Source organism: Buteo buteo, chromosome 5 (assembly GCF_964188355.1).
Source record: "Buteo buteo chromosome 5, bButBut1.hap1.1, whole genome shotgun sequence".
In the NCBI taxonomy this organism is placed as follows: Eukaryota; Metazoa; Chordata; class Aves; order Accipitriformes; family Accipitridae; genus Buteo; species Buteo buteo.
This window is the reverse complement of record NC_134175.1, coordinates 32,307,656-32,328,276: the sequence shown is the minus strand read 5'-3', so window position 1 is coordinate 32,328,276 and position 20,621 is coordinate 32,307,656. Positions and strand designations below refer to the sequence as shown.

General features: G+C 39.6%; 1 protein-coding gene across 3 annotated transcripts in view; it reads left to right on the top strand.

Annotated features, from left to right (window-relative positions):
- Positions 1-17,624, top strand: part of CERS6 (ceramide synthase 6) — a 131,937-nt gene extending 114,313 nt beyond the window's left edge. For 2 of the 3 annotated variants that reach the window (XM_075028528.1, XM_075028526.1), the window contains 3 exons: positions 11,182-11,338; positions 12,360-12,383; positions 15,536-17,624. In XM_075028528.1, coding sequence (XP_074884629.1) covers positions 11,182-11,338; positions 12,360-12,383; positions 15,536-15,697 — 343 coding nt within the window. In that variant the 3' untranslated portion in view covers positions 15,698-17,624. The remainder of the gene's footprint in view (positions 1-11,181; positions 11,339-12,359; positions 12,384-15,535) is intronic. The other variant, XM_075028529.1, reaches the window with a different exon arrangement.
- The last annotated feature ends 2,997 nt before the right edge of the window (positions 17,625-20,621 follow it).

Here is a 20,621-nt window from a genome sequence, read left to right as displayed (position 1 = left end):
TTCAAAAGATAGCTTAAGGTAACTGCAGGTAAAGGTGTAACTTTGGGATTTGAAAGAGTAAGGAGAAGGCTTCCAGCAAAGCTAGGCTGATGTTTAGCAGGTAAAGGCACCAAGCTGGGTAAATTAAGGTTCTTCTAGATTGCTCTGACTAGTATTAGTATGTAGTTGTTTTTCACTACTTCTAATTATTTTTATGATCAGTTATATTGTATGAGAGGTAGAACACAGTGGGTTTCAGGGAAGTGCTGCTGACAAGTACTGCTGTCAAAAGGCGAGGAAGCAGGGAAACAGCATTGGCATTCACACAACCTGTGACATCTCAGCATGCACATATTACATATATGCCTTGACAAATGTAAAACAGTGGCTTAACTGTACAAATGTAAATGAAAGCCTGATTTAAGCTGATTATAAAGAACACAGGTTATGGTCTGCATGTGCTGTCCCCGAAATTCTCATCTAGGCAAATTTGGTATAATCCAGGTAGTCTGTATGCCTTCTTGTCCTTGATCTCTTCAGATACTGTCAGTGCTGGGTCTACTGTACCATGTTAAAAACTGTGAGGACAGACAATCAGCTACTTTGTTTAGTTGGTATGGTCTTGTTTAATGTTGGTAGGTATGACTTAACTGGATATTCCATTTGTGAGTCTGTTTGGAAAGGTTCTGTCAAAAAAAAAGATGGCAAAAATGATTCTCACTGTTACAACTCAAAGCTGTTTCAGGTGCTTGTCTCCTCATCAACTGCAATGTACGGTTGCTAAATGGGATTTTTGTGCCAACAAATCCTGTATAAGCATAGGTCCGCCAGTCCTCAGAAGAACAACTTTGTTCCTTGTTATTTTTTCATTTTTAAAGCTCCTGAGAATACACACAGTCTGGTTCATGGCTGATTTCTAATTGCCTTTTCATGGCAATGAGTATCTACATGAACCAGACAAGCATGGCATGATCCTCGCTGGGTTAAAATTAAGTTCTGTTCACCATGGTGTGCTTTAATGAACCCTAGTTACTTATTACTAGTCTTTCTCTCATCTCTGCATGACTGGCTGAATAGCTGTTCCCGAGTTTCATCACTGGTTGAACAACAGCGTGGGATATAGCCATGCTGTTAATGCACACACTGAGTCTCCGAATAGTGATCCAGTATGCCAGTTTGCACTGTTCTCTCTCTTTCATCCTGGAACCAGCTTCTCTCTGGGCAATATTGCAGCTTGAGTTACGAATAGGGCAGCACAGAGTCTCCCTGAGTAGCAGCTGCTGCAAAAATTTGCTGAGCCTCTTTTTCCTAGCTTTGTTCTTTTTCTAGCTGATATTTACTGGTTTTTTACAGCTCTTAACATGCAGGGAACTTGAGTTGTTGTCTTTCATACTGGTTTTCTTTCCTGGCACATTTTCTCCTGTTTGGCCCTTGGAGCATGTGTATTGTGGGAAGGCAGCATGTGGACCCTGGCAAAGTCACCCTGCTTCATTCCTCTGAACATATTGATAAAACAAAAAGCTCAAAACTACCCTTAAAAAGCATCCTAGTATGTCAGAGCAACATGTAGGCACTAGTTAAAGCAAGAATCCTGGTCAGTTACAAGGCATGGTAAGAATTTAGGTAGCCAGATAAATCCCAAATGCCCAGACCTTGTCTGGACTCTGAATGAACACAGTGTTTTGTGATGGTTTTAGTTACTCTCGCTGGATCCTGAAGTCAGTGAAAACCTTTCTAGCCTGGCTAGTATTATATATAGAGCTGGACAAACATCTCTGATTCTTCTACAGTAAAATAACTTACTTTTTTATTAAGAAAATAAATCTCTTCTGATACTGTTTTGAGTTCATTTTTCTCAGTATATTGTCTAAACCAGAGCACAATCAAAGTTGTTTGTGGGTAGCAGATACTGAAGGAATAAATTATGATTTTGATACTTGATTCCTGATGTTACTGATGCTGTCACTGAGTGGATAATGTAGAACTAACAAAAATTATCTAATGTGCTTATATTTCAGGCTGTTTGTAGTTTCAGCAGGCAACTTATAACCCATCAGTTTATCAAGAGCATTTAATAAAAAGTTTTTGGCAAGCTAACTACAGTATATTTGAAGAGCTCATAGACTTCAATTTATGGATTAGAAAGAAGTTTTAATTAACTAAGTCTCCATAACTTTACTCACAACTCTTGTCTTAGCTCTTTAGCAGAGCATATATAATGTGGTCATCCCATTTGCTTTTGACAAAACATTATCTGATGTCCTTTCTAATGCCTGGTTATTTTATTTCCTCAAATTGTTTACAGCACTTGTGAACTCAGGCCTCTGAGTGCAACAAGAAGCAAAGCTGAAGTCTTTGGAGTGCAAGGTTAATACTGATCCAGCTATTTACAGGGAAGCTGTAAGAAATGGAAAGGTTAGAGGTGTCATTCACCATTGTGCGTTTGCAGTGTAAATAACAAAAAGTGGCATTTGCTCAGTGTTTCCATTTTTAAGATTTTCATGTGATCACAACAGGAAAAAATTATATGAAAAAGGATTTAATCAGACTTCCAAAGCTGATTTTTATACTCATTTTTGTTTCTACAGACTGTACCTTGTGGCTGTAATAATGCTTTCTGTTTTCAAGGGTAGGCTGTTCGGTCAGTGTTCTCACTTTCCTCCTTTTATTATGAATTATGTCCTTTCTAAAACCTGTGCTCTGATTGAAAACAGGACAGAAACCTGTGCTGTGGCACTTCTTTTGCTCAGAATTATTCCCATGAGTGTAGATGTCTCAGAGGAAGGGTTGGTGGTTTTGGTGTTTTTCTTGTGGCCAGACATGTTAGCCACTTTGAAATCAGCTCAGCAAGGCATGGTGACTGGAGAGTATGGATGACCGAATTGAGACTGTATTGAGGGTTGCTTCTGGCATGGTAGTCAGCTTCCCGTATAAGCTGCTTTGTAGTCAGCTGAAGTTGTCCAAGTATCCTCTGAAGTTGCATCACTTGAAGGAAGGAGGGGAGAAAAAAAGAGGCTGGCCATAGGAATTTGCAGTTTGACTGGTTTTTTTCCTAAAAGAGAGGGTTGTGAGGAAACTTAGCCCCAAAGTACATCTTTAAGCGTTGCCCATTCTGTGGAGAGGAGAGTTGTGCTGGTACAGTAGTACTACAGACAGCCCATACGAGTGCTGACAGTCTAGGTGGCTATAGGTAGTTTGAGCACGCACAAACATTCTGCCTCTTCTCAATGCCTTTTCTCTTAGAGGCTGTATCTGTAGCACCAGGTTTTGCTGTTAGTGGAGTATATTTTGTAGTGCTACAGAGTCGATACAAAAGTAGAATAATGCTACTGTTTGACTGTAAGCTGCTGATGTATGCGGGACATAAAAATCATAGCTGTACAAAAGCATGGAGTATGACAGTTAACTTACCAGCTTGAAATAGTAAGTGGCTTTTGAACACCATGATCAACAGCCATGATGCAGCTAGGGTCTCATTGGTGCTCAGCTAGGAGGAGGTCACTGTGGCTAAACACTTTGGGAGAAACTCAGCACCCATGTAAGTGAGCTCATTCTGTTGATTTCATCAGTGTTGCATGATGGCAGAGTTTGATGCATAATAGCTATGAAAGTAGAGATCATGATTAAGAAAATTGGATTTAAACTGAAAACAGTTTAAGGCTGATTTCCCAGGCTTTGGTGTGGAGGAAATTCTTATGATGCTTGTGGGGGCAAAGGTACAGTTGATTGGGTTTTTGGTGTTGGTTTTTTTCTCTCCCCATCCACATCTTTTGGCATTTCTTCCACAACTGGACCATAATGCTTGAGTCAGTTGTTTGAAAGGTGAGTCCCTGGCAGACACTGTGCCACCACACTTCCTTAAGCTGCATGACTTTTATGGATTTTATAATTATTCCATTACTCGAGGGACATGTTCTCAGGACTAGACTGATGAACCCAAAGTGTGGTACCCCTACTGTTGATGGTATGTAAGCCACCTGAAAGACATTGGGTACCTGACAGAGAGCTGGCTGCAGCTGTTCTGGGATGTTTTGTGGGCTTTTGAACTAGTTCTGTTTCATTCTTGCATTTACAGAAAGTTTGCGTATTTTTCCCCTGAAATGTCTGCCATGGCATATTGCTAAACACAAGGCAGTGTGTCAGTGTGTGGTCCAAAAGCAAAAAGAAGAAATATTCCTTGAGCAGAGGTACTGCACTTATTTTTAGTCAACAGAAAGAGGCCTGGGGAAGGCTCTTTTGTTCCCTGATACGCCATTTTGCAAAGATTGGAAACTGGCCTCCTACAGTTTACAACAAATGCCTTTCCTATTTGGAGAACAACATGAACTCCAGGCAAATGGATCTTGATATGTATTCTCTGTTGTTCATATAAAAATTTTAAGTGTGCCTGGAGATTTTCAGATTTGGAAGTGTCATTCTTAGCATAATGTAGTTTCTCTGTGCCTGTGTTTTATGATCACAGGCCTTTACACAAGCATTTTGCCAGAACACATTACTGATACAACATTTTGCTGAGTATAATTACATTCTGCTAGGAAATTTGAATTCTCTCCATATCCTAATGTCTATTGAAAGACTCTCCTGAGATTTGAGCTTGGATTGTGAAGGTGTCTCTGACCTTGTACTCTTGTTTTTTTCTATCTACAAGAGTGGAAATACTATTATTCATACCAGTGGCTGCAAAATCAGTTAATGGGCAGTAGCTGTTGATGAGAAGGAATTGAGTGAAGAGAAAAGCACAGCTGAACCCAGGAGAGTGACAGCTTGATCAGAATGGTCTCTTTTACAGTACATCAAACATGAATAATTTCCTGCCTGTTCCATCATTTTAATTAAATAATTGGAAATCCTATTGATCTACGCAGGGCTTAAAATAACACAGTCTCAGTGGCAGGGCTGTGATTTCTGCAAAGAGGTATTGTTCCTAATTAGTATTAGGACGGGAGCCACCCATCTCTACAGCAGCTGAGCTTGTATTAGCACTGTGTCAGGAAATCCTCTGATGAGGGGCTGGTATGGGTGAGCAGAACTCCACATGATGCTGAGCTCACTGATAAAACTGAAGTGTGTGGATTTAATGTTGCTCTGAATACTGACTCAAGAGTTTATATCCCTTCTGTTGCTGCATTTTGTAGAGATCTTTCATCAACTTACTGTCTAAAATAAGAGGGTAATGAGCATCACCAACCAAAAATCTGAGGAATCAGTTTGAGATGCTGCTGAAAGATCATCTCTCTCTCCCCCCCATCTTTCCTTCTCTGTTTCATTGATGCTGTGTGGGTGACTGGTTCATCTGGCTCTTCTCAGTTCACAGTGGGTCTCTGCTACTCCCCTTATATTTGCCATTCACTGATTAGTAGCATAAATCCTACTCTGGGGGACTGAAAACCTAAGAGACAGCAGGATCTGAAAAGGGAAACCAGCATGTTCTTCCACTCAGCAAGAACCAAGAAGCATCTATTCAGAGCAGAGCAGTGATACAGACACAGCAGCTGGCCAGGCTGAAACTCAGAAGAGGAAGAAGTTGGCAGTACAGCCCTTTATGTATTGGATTTGCTATAATTAAATATTTAGCTGTGCTGCAGCTTGAGGGCTCCAGGACATACAAGTGCTATTGGCCAAAGTTTCTTCAATTTAATGACTATTTTGCATATCATTTCATACCCTTCTCAGGTAAAAAGTTGGGTAACTCATCTGAAGTCTCTCATGCAGAAACATCTGCACGTCAGGTCACTTGTGTAAAGTTAGCTTAGCATTGTCATTATAAGTAACTAGGACAGCCTGGGATATGAAGTACTGTTAGATTTCAGTCAAGGACTAAATCCCAGACATAAATCTTGACTGCTGATGAAATGTAGCTGATTTATCATCCTGTGGCTGATCAACATGTGCACATACGTGTGCTTTCGCACTCCACTGCCTCTTTATTTATCTGTGAATCTCAGTGATATTTTTTTTTTACTTGTCAGTTTTATGACATCTTTCAAGCAAGTAGTCCATGGTGTTTTATAAACAAGCTAATGAATGCACTTTCCCAGCATCTTTATGTGGCAGACAAGATGTATGAATACGTTCTGCCCAACTTTAACAAAAAGTAAACTATGTAAAGAAATTTGAAAATTTTTTGGATCACATAAGTTAATAGAAGAGCTAAATCCAGAATTTAGGACTCCTGGCTGTTCTCCGGTCTTGGTAATTTCTTAGCATGTATAATGGAGAATAAACTGATATGTTTTTGGGCAGAAGTAAGTGCAATTGTTTATTTTTTAAAGGAAAATTTCAAAAAAGCAGAAACTTTGAAGCATTGCTGTCAGTAGTATTGTCAGATTACTTGCACTAAATAGGATCTGAATTTCATTAATGCCCACATAGATGTAATTATCTATTTGCTCTGTAATGAATGCAGTATTGAAGGATGTCCCAGTACAGCTGGTTATGGTGCAGTATAGAATACTGTTGTCTAATATACACTTGGTAAAGGAGATAAAGACATTTATTCTGAATTATTTAGACAAGCTGGTATCATGTTTCGCTTTCCTTGGATATACTTTGAGACTTCGGGCTATTGCACTATGGTAACAACATGCCTTTCATTCAGCATGTTGCATGCACAGTATGTTGGTCACTGGTCAGTGCTGCAGAAGTTAAGCCAACTTGCAGTAGCATTCATTTCAGCTGCACAGTTTCTGCTCCCCTTGGATGTGATAATAGCGCCCATCACCTTGCTATGCTTCATTCTGCAGAGTTTATCATGAATTTCGGGCCTGTCTGGAAGAATGCCTGCTCTTTCCACATGGCCTTCTTTCTCACCTCTTTTCATTCCTCTCGGGATCCTTTCAGAAGCAAACACAGCACATTTTTGGCAATTCTTAGACAAATGTAAATAAGCATTTATGCTTCCACCCATCCCTCTCTTTCTTTATCTCTCTTTGAAGCTTTATCTCCCTTTTGTCCTTCCATCCCTGGTGCAAGACAAGTGAACATCTTACCAGGAATTAATAACTGTTATCCAAGAGCCTAGACTTGTGCCCACTAAGTTGAGGGGAGGGAGTGTAAACTTGTCTGAGTCAGTGTATGGGCCTGTTGCTGATAGCCTCCCAAGTACTGCTTTGCTGGCTAGATAAAGAGTTAAACAGTAGAGGAAGAACCTCTGTTATCATTGATGTGATGCAGCTGATTGTTTAGTAGTTGTTGAAAATGTGTTAATTTTATTCTGAGTGTTCAATTAGAGCAATAGTACAGTAAGTACAGAATTACCTCTCCCAGTGGCTCAGATATTGTGGCAGCATTCCTGAAAGTCTACCACAGATTTCTGTAAGAGTAGATTGGACCTTAAGTGGTGAATTTGTTTTCATTTGCCTTCATCAGCCACATTACTTAATTCAAGATGCAAAACTGAGAGCTTCCCGCGGCCAGGTGCACAGCCCTGCTTGGGATGCATTTAACAAGGGTAGAGTACCTTTCATGAGATTGTGTTGTTTTATCCAGCTATCAGAATTTTTCAGGGCCTCAGAAAGATTGCTACAGTCCAGAACGTATTTTCAAAAGCAAAAGCTAACATTTTGTTTCAAATTGCAGAGACCTGAGAAATGCTGACCAAAGTTTTCAGAGAAGTAGAGCACTTGCAGCTTAAAGTAATTTCTCCCTGTGAGATCAAGTCTAGCTGTTTCAAGTCAGATAGCCAAGAATCAGTTTCTACCATTCATTATGAAAACCCGGATTTAACCACTGGAGAGCTTTGAAAAATTCCAGCAAGCATGTTTGCAGGTTTAAGTGCCTGAATGCCTTTTTGAGTATTTGAACCTAAGAATTATTTGCATATACATCCTATAGGCACTTTCTCCTTCATTATAAACCATTCTCGTGCTGCTTTTTCCAGTCCCCCTTATTTGTGTAGTTGGGTAAAATGCTTCTGTTGAATCCTTTCAGCAGTGGAATTGGTGGAAAGTTGTCTAACCTTTCTTCCCTCCCTCTGTTCCTCAGTCTCTACAAGTAGAATTTCTCTCTGTATTCTGCCCACAAACCGTATGATTTTTCCCCCCGTTTCAGACTTGTGACATGGAATAATTGATTTATTCTCAGAGATAAAGTTTATTTGCTTTCCTCCATTTTTTCTATCATGTATTTTTCTTTCCTGTATTTTTCATTCAGCTCCTCCTCAGCCCTACCTGCTTAGATATAGCCTTAGCTCCATCTGCACACCTAGCCTGCACATCAGGTCACTAACCCCTCTTAGCATTGCTGAGCAATTAGTGAGATCCTTTATGCAGCTTTAATGGAGAGTTCCAGTCCTGTCCTTAGCTTGCCAGACATGAGCAGGTTAGAAAGAGGTCTGCTTTTTCAATGAAGGCTTGTTTCCCATCTCTAATACACAGTAGATGACTCATTTGCACAGTGAAACTGCTTTTGGAACCAGAAACACTCCTTTTGGCCTTGCTGTCTTCCTGATATTTTGAACTTGTGCAAGAACAGACCATCTACATCTCTAATGCTGCTTTTTTGACTTGACTCCTGTGGAAGTCCCCAGAGGTGAATTTGGTCCAGTGAATGAAAATACAAACAGAAACCTGTAGAAACTGCATTTATAATTCTGGAGCATATAAAATTTTAGACATAAAAGAGACAGTTGGATGTAAACAATGGTAGCTTTACATACAGGAGTTGTTGATTTCAAGTTTGAATTTGATATAGTGGTTAGAACTGAAATAAGTACTGGTGAAGTAAAACAGTGCTGACTACAGCTGTGTTTTGATATGTGTGAGAGCATCTCCTTGAATTATAAAGTGGGGTATTGCTGTGCCGTGTAGAGCTACCATTGGCAGAACAAATTACACAAAGCTGAGACTGAAGAGTTTTAGCTGACAGAAGCAATATTATGATGGGGTTTTTGCAAAGTGGAAAACAGTTCCTTTTTCTGATGTTCACTCCATAAACAGAAGAGTGTAAAAACACAGCTGTATAGTAAGGTTATAAAACATCCACTCCTCAATAAATTGTGAAGCAAACACGCAGTTTAGTGTAAGAAGGCAAAAATAAAAAGGTAGAAAATTTATTATGAAATGCCCTACAGTATTAAGGCCAGTGTATTAGAAATCACTGGTTGATTTTTGACCAATGCTGTTTATATGCATAAATTACCACTAAATGTTGTATTCTGGGTTTGCTGTCTGTGCATACTTCTTACTAATACTACTTGAGCTGATTTTTATGTTGTTGGAAAGGATTGTGGCAAATGTGATCGCTTCTTAAAAAGCTGAGCCCAGTATCTCTAACTTTTCAAATGAGAGCTGTGCTGTTCAGAAGCCCTTACAGGACCTCAGTTACATCTGCCTTCAGACAAAGCTGGTGCAGCCCAAGACCTGGGCAGTCGGTTGCTTGATTAAACGTGCCATCTAGTGGCTAGCAGGTGATAGTTAATTTAAAAAAAGAAAGAACATAAAGCCAATGGACTTCTTAATGAATTTTTACACCAGCAGGGAAAATGGATGCAGGTTTACAAATCCTTATATTGCCTTCTTTTTCTCCCCCTAATTAACAAGCATTCATATATCATTATTTGTTTCCAAAAATGCTGATGTTTCTACTGTCGTCCACTCTCTGCTCTCAGGCTGTTTGCTGAGGTCCACATTGAATTGTCTGCTATGGCAGAGTACTTGGGTGGAATAATTAGTGCTGTATTCACAAAGTTTCAGAAGTCATATTGTAACATCTCTGTTACTGCCTGCATCTGAAATGTTGATTCTCAAAAAATTGGTTCAAATGTCTAGAACTTCCCAAATTTCATAGAATCATAGAATGGTTTGGGTTGGAAGGGACCTTTAAATGTCATGTAGTCCAACTCCCCCTGCAATGAGCAGGGACATCTTCAACTAGATCAGGTTGCTCAGAGCCCCATCCAACCTGACCTGGAATGTTTCCAGGGATGGGAAATCTACCACCTCTCTGGGCAACCTGTTCCAGTGTTTTACCACCCTCATCATAAAATATTTCTTCCTTATATCTAGTCTAAATCTACCCTGTTCTAGTTTAAAACCATTACCCCTTGTCCTATCACAACAGGCCTTATTAAAAAGTTTGTCCCCATCTTTCTTATAAGCCCCCATGAGTATTGAAAAGCTGCAATAAGGTCTCCTAGCCCTTGCCGCACCCAAGTATCCCTGTTGTCCACCTGTCCTTTATGTAACTGCTAAACCTTGCACTTGCTTGTACATAAGCGGTGTGCAAATTGGATTTTGTGAAAAAAGTGGCCGCCAGAGCTACCCAGTACCTCAGCGGTTAGCGCAGGCACCCAGGATGTTCAAGACCCAGGGTTAAGCCCCTTGACTGGTTGATTATTTTGACTTTGGATTCCTGTTGGTGCTGAGGTTTCCACTGAATAAGTGTTTATGTTGGGGCACTCAGCCAAAGCCCCCCGTCCCCATTCTTAGAAAACCCCATAAGAGGCTGAATCCTGCCACAGATGTGCCATTGTTCCACATGCCACTGAAATCTCACTTTAATTGAATGGTCTCAGACTGTTTTCAGTTCCACATAGCACATCACTCACCTTGCTGATACCAAGAGGGCAAAGACATCCATAGCTGTTTACAATGAAACAAACCCATCGGCTTTGAGATTGGGGTTGGGAAAGAGGGCTTCACATGGGAGTACATAGGGAGCGTTGCCCAGCTCATGATACAGATTTGTCTCGTGTAACATGGGAGAGGTTGCAGCTCGCTGTCATGGCCTGGGAACACGGTTTGAAGAACATGTGGGTTGCACTGTAGTATAACAGCCTCATACATGCACTTATCCTGAGCTGATGTGGGGGCACCAAACCCCTACTGGAGGCAGTTGAGTTGGAAAAGCTTTATTTAAAAAAATGGAATAAAATTATCTTTGTTATTAATCAGGGAAGGAATTATTTGAGACAACCAACACCTGCCAGCTTTATAAAAGAAGAGAAGAAATGCACACTTAGGATCTTTTTTTTCTATATGTGATGTTTGCAAAATGAAGTTAAACACTGAAAGCAACATTTTGATGTGGTTTCTCTCTGGAGACACCTGTGTAATTCAGTCCGAGACACTATTACTCTGAGAACCAACTATCCATGTGGATCCCATCTAATCAAGTACTTGTCATCTTGATTTAAAAAAGGGCTTTTTTCAGGTTGTTGGCTTAAGGAAAGTGTTATTATTTTTCTGTCCCTTTCTCTTCTAGGATATTAAACACAACATTATTTGAACTGTATGAAGCTCTGGGTAATTTTCCTGCCTTGTGGATCTTCAATGTACTGCTTGTGATTCTTCAAATTCTGCACTGTTTTTGGTCTTACCTAATCATAAAGGCAGCCTACAAAGCAATTTCAAAGGGCAAGGTAAGACAGCACAGTTCTGTTTCATGTTTAGGACTTTAACGTTTTCAGTATCAATACAGGGTCACTGACTTTTTGCTTACTTTTTCTTTCTAACCCATAACACATACTGAAGACACATGTTGTTTTATGTAAACTTTTCCCTCCTTTCATGGAAGCTTTTTTCCCCTCCTTCTAACACGTGTCAGATAAGTTAATATACTCTTTATAATGACTGTATTTATATGTGCTTCCACACTTCTTTTTTATAATCTGGTACACTGAACCAAACTACATTAGGCAAATTGGATTAAAAAAAAAAACCTAAGCAAAATGCTTTCTTGGGGCTGCCAGATCTGGTTTTTTTCTTTATAGTAGTTGTTAGCAAAGTGTTCATTTCACAGCTGGTAGTGATAGTAGTAGTAATACAAATTGCAATTCTGCTACTTTTGCTAGTGGCAAAGTTACAAATCACTGCCTCTTCTGGGTTTTGATTTTAATGACATTCGGCAAAGGGCTATGTACTTTCTTTCTAGGATTCCCACAGCAAGACCACTTGGGATAAAATTTAGTGTCTCGCTGCCATTGTTACCTTTGACAGGAAGATATAATTCACAGAAATGCTAGCCCCATTATACCTGCTGTGCAGATACAACACTCACATTGAGATGGTAGAACTAATGTTTAGAGATCATGTAAGGTACAGGGCATTTTGCCCTTAAAAAGTAGAGCGCATGAGTGGATGTTTTAGACATGTGACCGCCCCCAAAGTGAATGGGATTGTTCTGCAGAAAACTGCTTTCTATGAATGTACTGGAGAGCTTAGCCTTGCACTGGACGGAGCCCAGAATCTACCACTCGCTCTATATGAAAGACAGTGCATTCATGAACTGTATTTTGCCTGGAAGCCACACTTCAGTCTCCTCTGCTTTTAGTGATTATTAGCCTCAGCTGTCCTGTCTGAATCACACCAGTGACTTCAAAGAGCGCTTCATACTGTCTCTTACTCTGCTTGTTTATCCTTTCCCTTGTGCTGTGCTGGAAGGCTGGGAAGTGGAACCCCTTGCATGTAAGTTTCTTCCAATTTATTATGCAAAAGATTTATTCTGCACAATATTGGTGTTTGTGGGTGGTTTTTTAATTTCTGGTTTCTGCTTGGTATTTTTATCCATTGTTTGTGTTTATATATTTAAATGAAGTCTACCTTTAACGGCCATTTTTGTTTCTTGGCTATGCATTGCCTAATACCATGCAAACCCACTTCTGCCTGTAGTATCTGGGTGCTATTATGTTATAACCTTTTTTACACATATGTAACAGCGGGATAAGCAGGTGCTCTGTCACCATTCAGGAAGCATACTTGAGAGCCTAAGTCCTCTGCCTTGTAGTTCACACAATTGCACAGGAGAAAATTTAGATTGTACGAGAGCAGAGTTAGATATTCTCAGTAAGACAGTGACCAGGTTAAAGATGCACATGTATGACTGTAGCGTTCGCTACATATCAAGGTGCCACGCTTAGATCACTGGTCGGCCCAGACCAGGGAAAGAGACAGATAACACACACAGTGTGAGCACCAACTTCCGCCTTTTATTGTGCAGTTAATTCCTTTTATACTAACAAGGGTAGGCAGGATTACAGATACGTCATAGGGCTGCGACTAACCCTCCATCTTTCCGTGACATCGCGAGATCTTCCGAACGCCGAACCCTACATATGACATATACACGGAGGATTCTTCTTCCTTCAGATCTTAACTTCCTCACTCACAACCCCATTCTTTCCGTTTCTGCAGTAAAATAAGCAGTGTTTTCACAACACATTACAGATATCTTACAGTTGATCTTCATCTTTAATTATTGTTTTATTTTTGTACTACTATTATCCACCTTTGGAACAGCTCAGCTGATAAAGCAATTTATTATCATTAAATTTGTAACTAATCCTGATCATCTATTTCTTACTCACTGTTCTGCTTAGGAGTTTTATAAACCTAGATATATATTTTCTAGACTACTTCTGTAGAAATTACTCCAGTGGGTTCTTTTGGGAATAAACAAAGAGAATGAAGTACTGCAGGATGTGTTGCATTCATATCAGATTTTAAGTGCAGAGACCCTGGTATGTTGCTGCATTTTAAAAATAAAGAAAGCAGAGTTTAACAGAAGTGGCTGCAGCATAGAATCTTCTTTTGATTGTTTGGCTTCAAGGCAGGACCCTAGCAGAAGAATTGGCAGTGAATATAATATATTAAGAGAATTTAAGATGACACGGAATTTTTTGATCATCCTGTCTGCCCTCACGTCAATCACAGGTACTCAGTACTCTGTATTGGGCCCATTCTCTTCTGTCTGATAAAAGTATAATTCTAAGTGTATTTCTGTATCCCCAACAGCTTTAATATAAAAGTCCCTTTATATAAAAGAGACTGAAGTAATCTGTTAATTGAAGCTGTGTAAGTATGGAATCAAATTTCTGACCTCAGCTGAAGTCCAGTTTCATGGGTGTCAGAATTGCAGGCTTGCTAGACATTGACATTGAAAACTTTACTTATTAGGAGGTATATGGGAACTGTGTGTTTCTTTTTTCTCTGTTCCCAAGCAAGTGTCAGTCAGGTGTTATGATATTGCAAGGATGGTAGCAACACTGGGAGCCCCAAAGGCAAATGGCTGTTTCTGAGGCAACAGCTGGAGAACAGAATTGTCATGAGGGCTTTCTGGTGTAGAGGAGGATTACTGTAAGCAAAAATTTACACGCAGTGGCCCTGTTCTTAAATTGTTTTGATTTGGGGGGAAAAAGACTTGCCATGTGTTTTGCCCCCTTTATTTCAATTCGCTATAGTAAAGTCAATTGTAATTGCCCGATGTGGCAACCAGCACAGCATGGATAGACTCTGAAGGAATTAGGAATCTCAGCTATACAAACAGGTAGAAGCAAGCATGGAAAGCTGCATCTTTAAAGCTGCATGCAGCTTAGACTTCAGACCTCTTTCCATTGATGCTTTTTTTTACTTCATCTGAGGCACCCTTACCAGTTTTGGAGATGTTCAAGGTCAGACTGGGTAGAGCTCTGGGTCACCTTACCTGGCTCTACAGCTGACCCTACTTTCAGCAGAAGGTTGGACGTAGACTTCCTGAGGTCCCTTCTGACCCGAGTTATCCTACGATCCTACATGTTGGCAGGTGCCATTGTCACCTGCCTGGGAAAAACATCCCATTAAAACCAGGGCAGGCAGGGCCTTTTCTTTGCAGGGTTTTCTTTTCTGTTGTCCTTGTTTGGTCTCCTTTACCTGCCTGTTGTTGGCTTCCACATGTTTTCACTTGTTTTGGGTGCACCTGACTGAATAAGGTGAAGCAAAGTCACCTCAGGGATTCTGAAGGGACTCAGTTCTCAAACTTAGTGAAAGAGCTCTACAAAGGAGGAGAGTGGACTCCTTAACATAAGGAACAGCATTCACCCAGGAAATGGGTATAAACTGGCAGGAAAGAAGTCAGCTGGAAATTAGCAGGAAATCCCTAGCAATTAAGGTCAGTTTCTGAAACAGCTTTCCAGTGACACAATGGGGCAGGCAGTTGAACTGTTGAAGTACGTTTGTGGTTCCTGTGGTAGGGACTGAAGTGGACTATGTCTACGGTTTCCAAACCTTGTTCTCACCACTTGCCTGACGTCAGAGACTGGAGTTACCTGGTGCAGTGAGTTACGTTTTGGCCAGTACTCCTGTCTCCTACTGCCAGCCTGTAGCACTGTTCCCTGGAGCCATGTGGCCTCTAGAGGATGAGTTGGGAGGTGAGGGGAGGAAGTTGGGTTGAATATTTTGTATTATCAGGTCAAAGGGAAACACCCCAAAGGAAGCAAAGGAAATAAAGTTGTAGTAGGAGGGCAGAGAGGACTGAGGCTAGGTTGAACTTGGGAGCTTGAATTATTGGTTCCTTTAGTCTGTGCACAACCCTTTGCTTTGAGCACTGTGCCTGCACTTGAACATACTACCTTCAACACACCAGTGCAAAGTTCTCAACCTGCCTTTGCACATGGCATATATGTGTACAGGCATCTGTGTTTGAAGTGAGTCCAGGCAGGCAAAGGCAGAGAAGTGTGCCAGAGCTGAGACCACCTTCAAAGCTCAAATTGAAAAATGTTTGAATTCTCTGATTCTCTTGAACCAAAAAGCTCAGTTGTTTTCTTACAATCACCTACTGCTTGCTGCTTTTTCAAATTCTACAGGTAGCAAAGGATGACCGAAGTGACATTGAGTCAAGCTCAGATGAGGAAGAAACAGTACCTCGTTCAAAGACCCTGCACAGCACTATCACCACTAATGGGACTAGCGGTGCCAATGGGACAAATGGGTATCTTACTGGTGGCACTTGCTCAGAGGAGCATTAATCCTTGAGTTCAATCATGAGACACGAACAGAATGAACTGTTTGCTACTGGAAGTAAATTATAAGTTGTGAATGCGGTTTCTTCATATATCTCAGCATCAGAAAAAATTAGGAGTATCAAAGCATTCTGATAGCGCACTGCCATATTTCCTGTTTGTGAATGAAGACAACACACCATTCTGTATACGTAGGCATGCTGTATGTGTATGTAACTGACACAATGGGAGCAGTATTTTCACTTGTACTGTCTTTGAAATATTATTTATTTTGTGTTCTTTTGGGAACTTCTGGACAAAAGGGAATATCCATTCTCAACCTTTATCTCTTCAGATTCTCAGTGGTAGAGAGCATCATGCTCAGATCTCTTCTGTCCATCCCTGTTGCTTTTGCTGAGTCTGCTATAAGTAATAGTTGCTTGATTTGTTACTTACAGTAAGATAGAACATAGCTTTATAGATTCTAGATCTGCTTCAGATATTTTTGCTATCTTTGTGTTTTAAAGTGCTGGTTTTGAAATTGCCTATCAAATCACAGTGGCCATTCCTCCAACATAAAGTTTTAAAACACTGGATTGATATTTTAAATAGTAGGTAATGTGGTCGATTAGCAATTTGGGGAAAAAAACTGTGGTAATTGTGGGATATTATTTTAGCATAATTTAAAATTCAATTTGGTGGTTAATTGCATTAGAAGTAGACTTGATTTGTTGTGCAAATACCCAAAAGCATTGATGTCAATGATTGGGATAAAGTCATTCTCACTTTTTTTTTTTTGCCTTGCAATTTTTGACCTCTACAGATTTTAGCTTTTTGCAGAGATTCCATGTTGAAAGGTGTTTGTTCAAGTACACCATTGTGAATCCAGACATCACTCCTGAAACTGTTCTTGCACGTTCAGATGGATCAGAGCAGGGGTGTAATGGAAAAAATAGCAGATGAAAAGTTCATTGCTTCCTCGGACACAGTTCAGTCTAGGTATCGTTCTTATAATTATTGCCACTTTCTTGGTAGGGTGAAGAGAGAGAAGGCAGAATGCCATACATTACTAGGATTAGTTTATTTTAAATGCATGAAAACTTAAGCAAAATTCAGTTAATGTAATTCACAGCAAACTTTGAATGCTCAGCAGTATTTCATCACCTCTACAAATAAAATTAAGGGTGTCTGTAAAATAATTTTGCACTCCTTTTTCATCCAAGATTTAGAAACTGTCCCAAAGAAGACAAAGTAACACCCAAAATAAACATCTTTTTAAACATTATATACACACTTCTTCCAGTCTCTAGATCAAAGTTTGATGTAGGATGCTAAGGATCAACCAACTCTTGCAGGACACTTTTTTTTTTTTGACAGCAGTGCCAAAAGTAGGCAAGGTTCTTGGGTAACAGACTCTATGCAACCTACTGTTCAACAGTATTGTTTATGTGCACACAGAACCAATGTGCTTATAGACCAAAGACTTATATATATATATTTAAAAAAAAAAAAGGAAAAAAAAAAAAAGGAAGGAACAAACCAGGAAAAAATGTAACAGTGTGTCTTCTATATACAAAGAGATTGGAGTGCCGTGTTCAGCTGGAACTCTAAGCCAGGAGATCTTTCTGATTCCTTCCACCTATGCAAATAGCAAAATATAGATGGTTTCTGATGCCATAAAACATGTTTAAAGGCTCTATTTTATACAGACTCCATGGAAGAAAGTTGTGTTGCCACTTCTTTCTTTTGAAAAACTGAGATTTGTCCTATTCTACTGGTCACTCTTGAAAACTTCTGAAACCTTTATTATCCATAGGGACCCTTGTGTGTTAGCAAAAAATGTGCTAAAAGTAAAGGCAGAATGGCATGAATGAAAATAATACCTCCACTTAGTAGACAATGAAGGTAAGGAAACCAAAAAACTGTAAATCATAGAAGAGCTGTCAGTTTTACTACCCACAGAGCATCTTTTGAAAAAGCCAGGTAACCTTGTAATTCAGAAGCTGCATAGCTTCTATGTCCACAAGTATATCTGAGGGGGCAAGGAAATCTTATTTAAATCTCCTTCTCCCCCAGAAGTTTCTCTGCCTCTAATTTTTCTCATCTGTCTCCTGTGCCTCTGATTTCATACAGTTATCTGCAGGGCAGGTTATACATGTGAAAATACAGTGATTGCAAGAAAAAGTATCCTATCCACAGTATTTGAACTGGTGGTTGTTTAATAATTACTGTCAAAATGATACCAAGATTTTGAAACAAAACCATCCTGAGACTTTTTCAATGAACATTATAATTTCTGAAATATGACCTGCTAGGATGATAATTGAGAATAGCAGTTTAAACACACCTCTCTCATGGTGTTGATTACTACCTCCACTGGACCATTTCCCATCTGCAAAGATGGTTGCAAAAATGGCATTCTAGCAAAATATTTTGTCTTACATGGGGACAGAATGTTGCTCTGAACTATCAACATAGGCAACATACAATAGTACTGTAATGTTGTTGATACCAGGACAGAGAGCGGTTCCCAATAACAATCCCTGTGGAAGAGGCAGGAGACCTTTGGTCCCTGTTGGTCCTCCCCAGTTGTGTTCTATAGTGTTGATTCAGATGTACAGTCAAGGCTACAACCCTTGAAATGATTTACCATCACTGGCTACATATGCTCTTAGTGTATCCCCACTCTTAAATAATGCAACTTGGATTGAAACTCTTCCTTTAAGGTTTAAATTCAGTTGCATCTTTGACGCGCTAAAGCATGTACACAGTTACCATGGTTCAGCTGACTCCCAATGACTTACTTATCTCCTATAAACCTGAGTTTTGGAGTCCTTTCTTAGCAGCCTAGAATAAACTTAATACAGATATGTCTGGAAAATAGGTGAGATGAGAGATTCAGATGACACATTTGGGGAAATGGGGTAAGAGTAAGGAAGCACTGAGAACTTCACTAAATTTTGCTAAACAATCACTAAACTTTCAAGCTACAGTTGTTTTATGAAAATTAAAAATTCACACAATTCTTTCTGTCTTTCTTGGGAGGGACCAAGCGTTCTAGTGACCATACATGGCAGCATGTTTTAATTCATTGCGTTAACCAGTGGATGTCAAAACGTTGGCTTCATCTTCCACCCTGCAGAGAGAATGTCATGCAACTATTTCCTTTTTCATTTGTATTTGTTTGCTTCTCTGCCGAAGAGCTTTGCAAGGTGCTTTTGGAGGCCATCAAGAATTTAGAGGATAATTGCGTATATTCCAGGAAATTGATTGAAATGATTCGCATGGCTCGTGGTAAATGCGAGATCTTAAAATGTTCCGTATATTCGTACATTTTGTAGAATTGTCATTTTAGTCATTTTAAAAATGATGGTTTGTACTCTATAACCAATTTGTCTTCAAGTTCTATGCTACCTTTTTATAGTATGGTATATGACACAGTGGTTGAGATGTTGAAGTAGAAAAATGAGGAAATTATATGTAGAGTTTATTAGTAAATAGTAAGAATTTGTCTTCTCTCCTTAGCCAGCCCAGAATATAGTAAAATAAGATTCAGGTCTCCCTTTGTTTACTTTTTCCCATATTGGCATATTTTGTACCAAAAGAAAAATATATGGTGGGGTTTTTTTTTTCATAAGGAACTAAAACCAAACACTGCAGAAAATGGTAGAAATATGTGATTGAGTAACAAGGGTGGACGTTGGAGTCTTTTGGATCTTGATCAATGTTAAATAGTGCTAGTTCTAAAATACCAAAGTGTCCCATGCTGTTTCCTTGTTGCCATTTTGTAGTTTTTTCTATGTGTTATTTATTTAATGATTCCAGCAGAATTGGAACAGGTGTGACAGCTTCATATGTTCCTTGTCTCAGCCTGTGACCATTCTGTGTGATTGACAATACCAAATCCTTTTTCTGAGACCCAAGTACATGGACTAAAGCTTTGCTTACAGTGAAGTGATTCCTGTCTTAAATCTGTATCTGTTTCAGGTGACAATCACTTTCTGGTTCTGAACAGGACACGATGGCAAAAGCCGTTACCCTGCAGCAAACGTCAATGATGATCAACACTGGTTGATATAGACACCACGTTTGTTTTATGCAGAGTATTCTAGTAGGAAGCCTAATGCCTGTTTCATTCATCTACTCATTACTGCAGCCTTCCATATTCTCAGAGAAATATGGGCTACCATTGGTTTTCTACAGTTGATGCTTTGGTATTTTTTTAATCTCTTTGCTACAACTCATTTTTGTACGTCTCTCTATTGTCTACTTCTTGTGACATTTGTGTGAGAGGAGCTATCGAATACTTTTTACCCTTCCTGTAATGTAGACCCTATTAGGCCTAACTTCAGTGTTCTGCAAACTACAGTTGCCTTTAAACCATAAAGCAAAACCAGTTTGTATTACTTGTTTTGACTGGTTTTGATTTGGAAGAGGGACCTAATGGGAACTTCAGTAAGACAACCTTCCTCTTTTTTTCTTTTCTTTTTAAAAAGCACTAGTGGAAGTTTGGAGTGGTGTACCTGTATAGCCTTTAAATTGTAAAGATTTCTGATTGTAGTTGCAATGAAAACACAGTGTTTGAGTGTGTCTGTACAGAATTCTCAGGCTTTGAAATTGCTTTCAATTAAAAAACTGGAGGAGATACTATGAAATGGTGTTTTGGAGCCATGACAATTGATCACACGTCAGACAAAAGACAAAAATGATTGTCGTAAATGACCTGAAATGACCTGTGCAACAAACACATTTTCTGGCTTCTGTTGAGCTTCAGCTTCTTGCAGTTCCGGGGTTTAACTTTTATACACAAGCTCTCATACCATACTGTATATGTTGGCTGCCTGTCGCAAGTCAGGGTGAGGCAGATGACACTATTTCACCTGTGTTTTCATGACAATCCTGTGCTTGAGCAACACTTTCAGAAATGCAGTGATGTGTAGGAACTCCACTG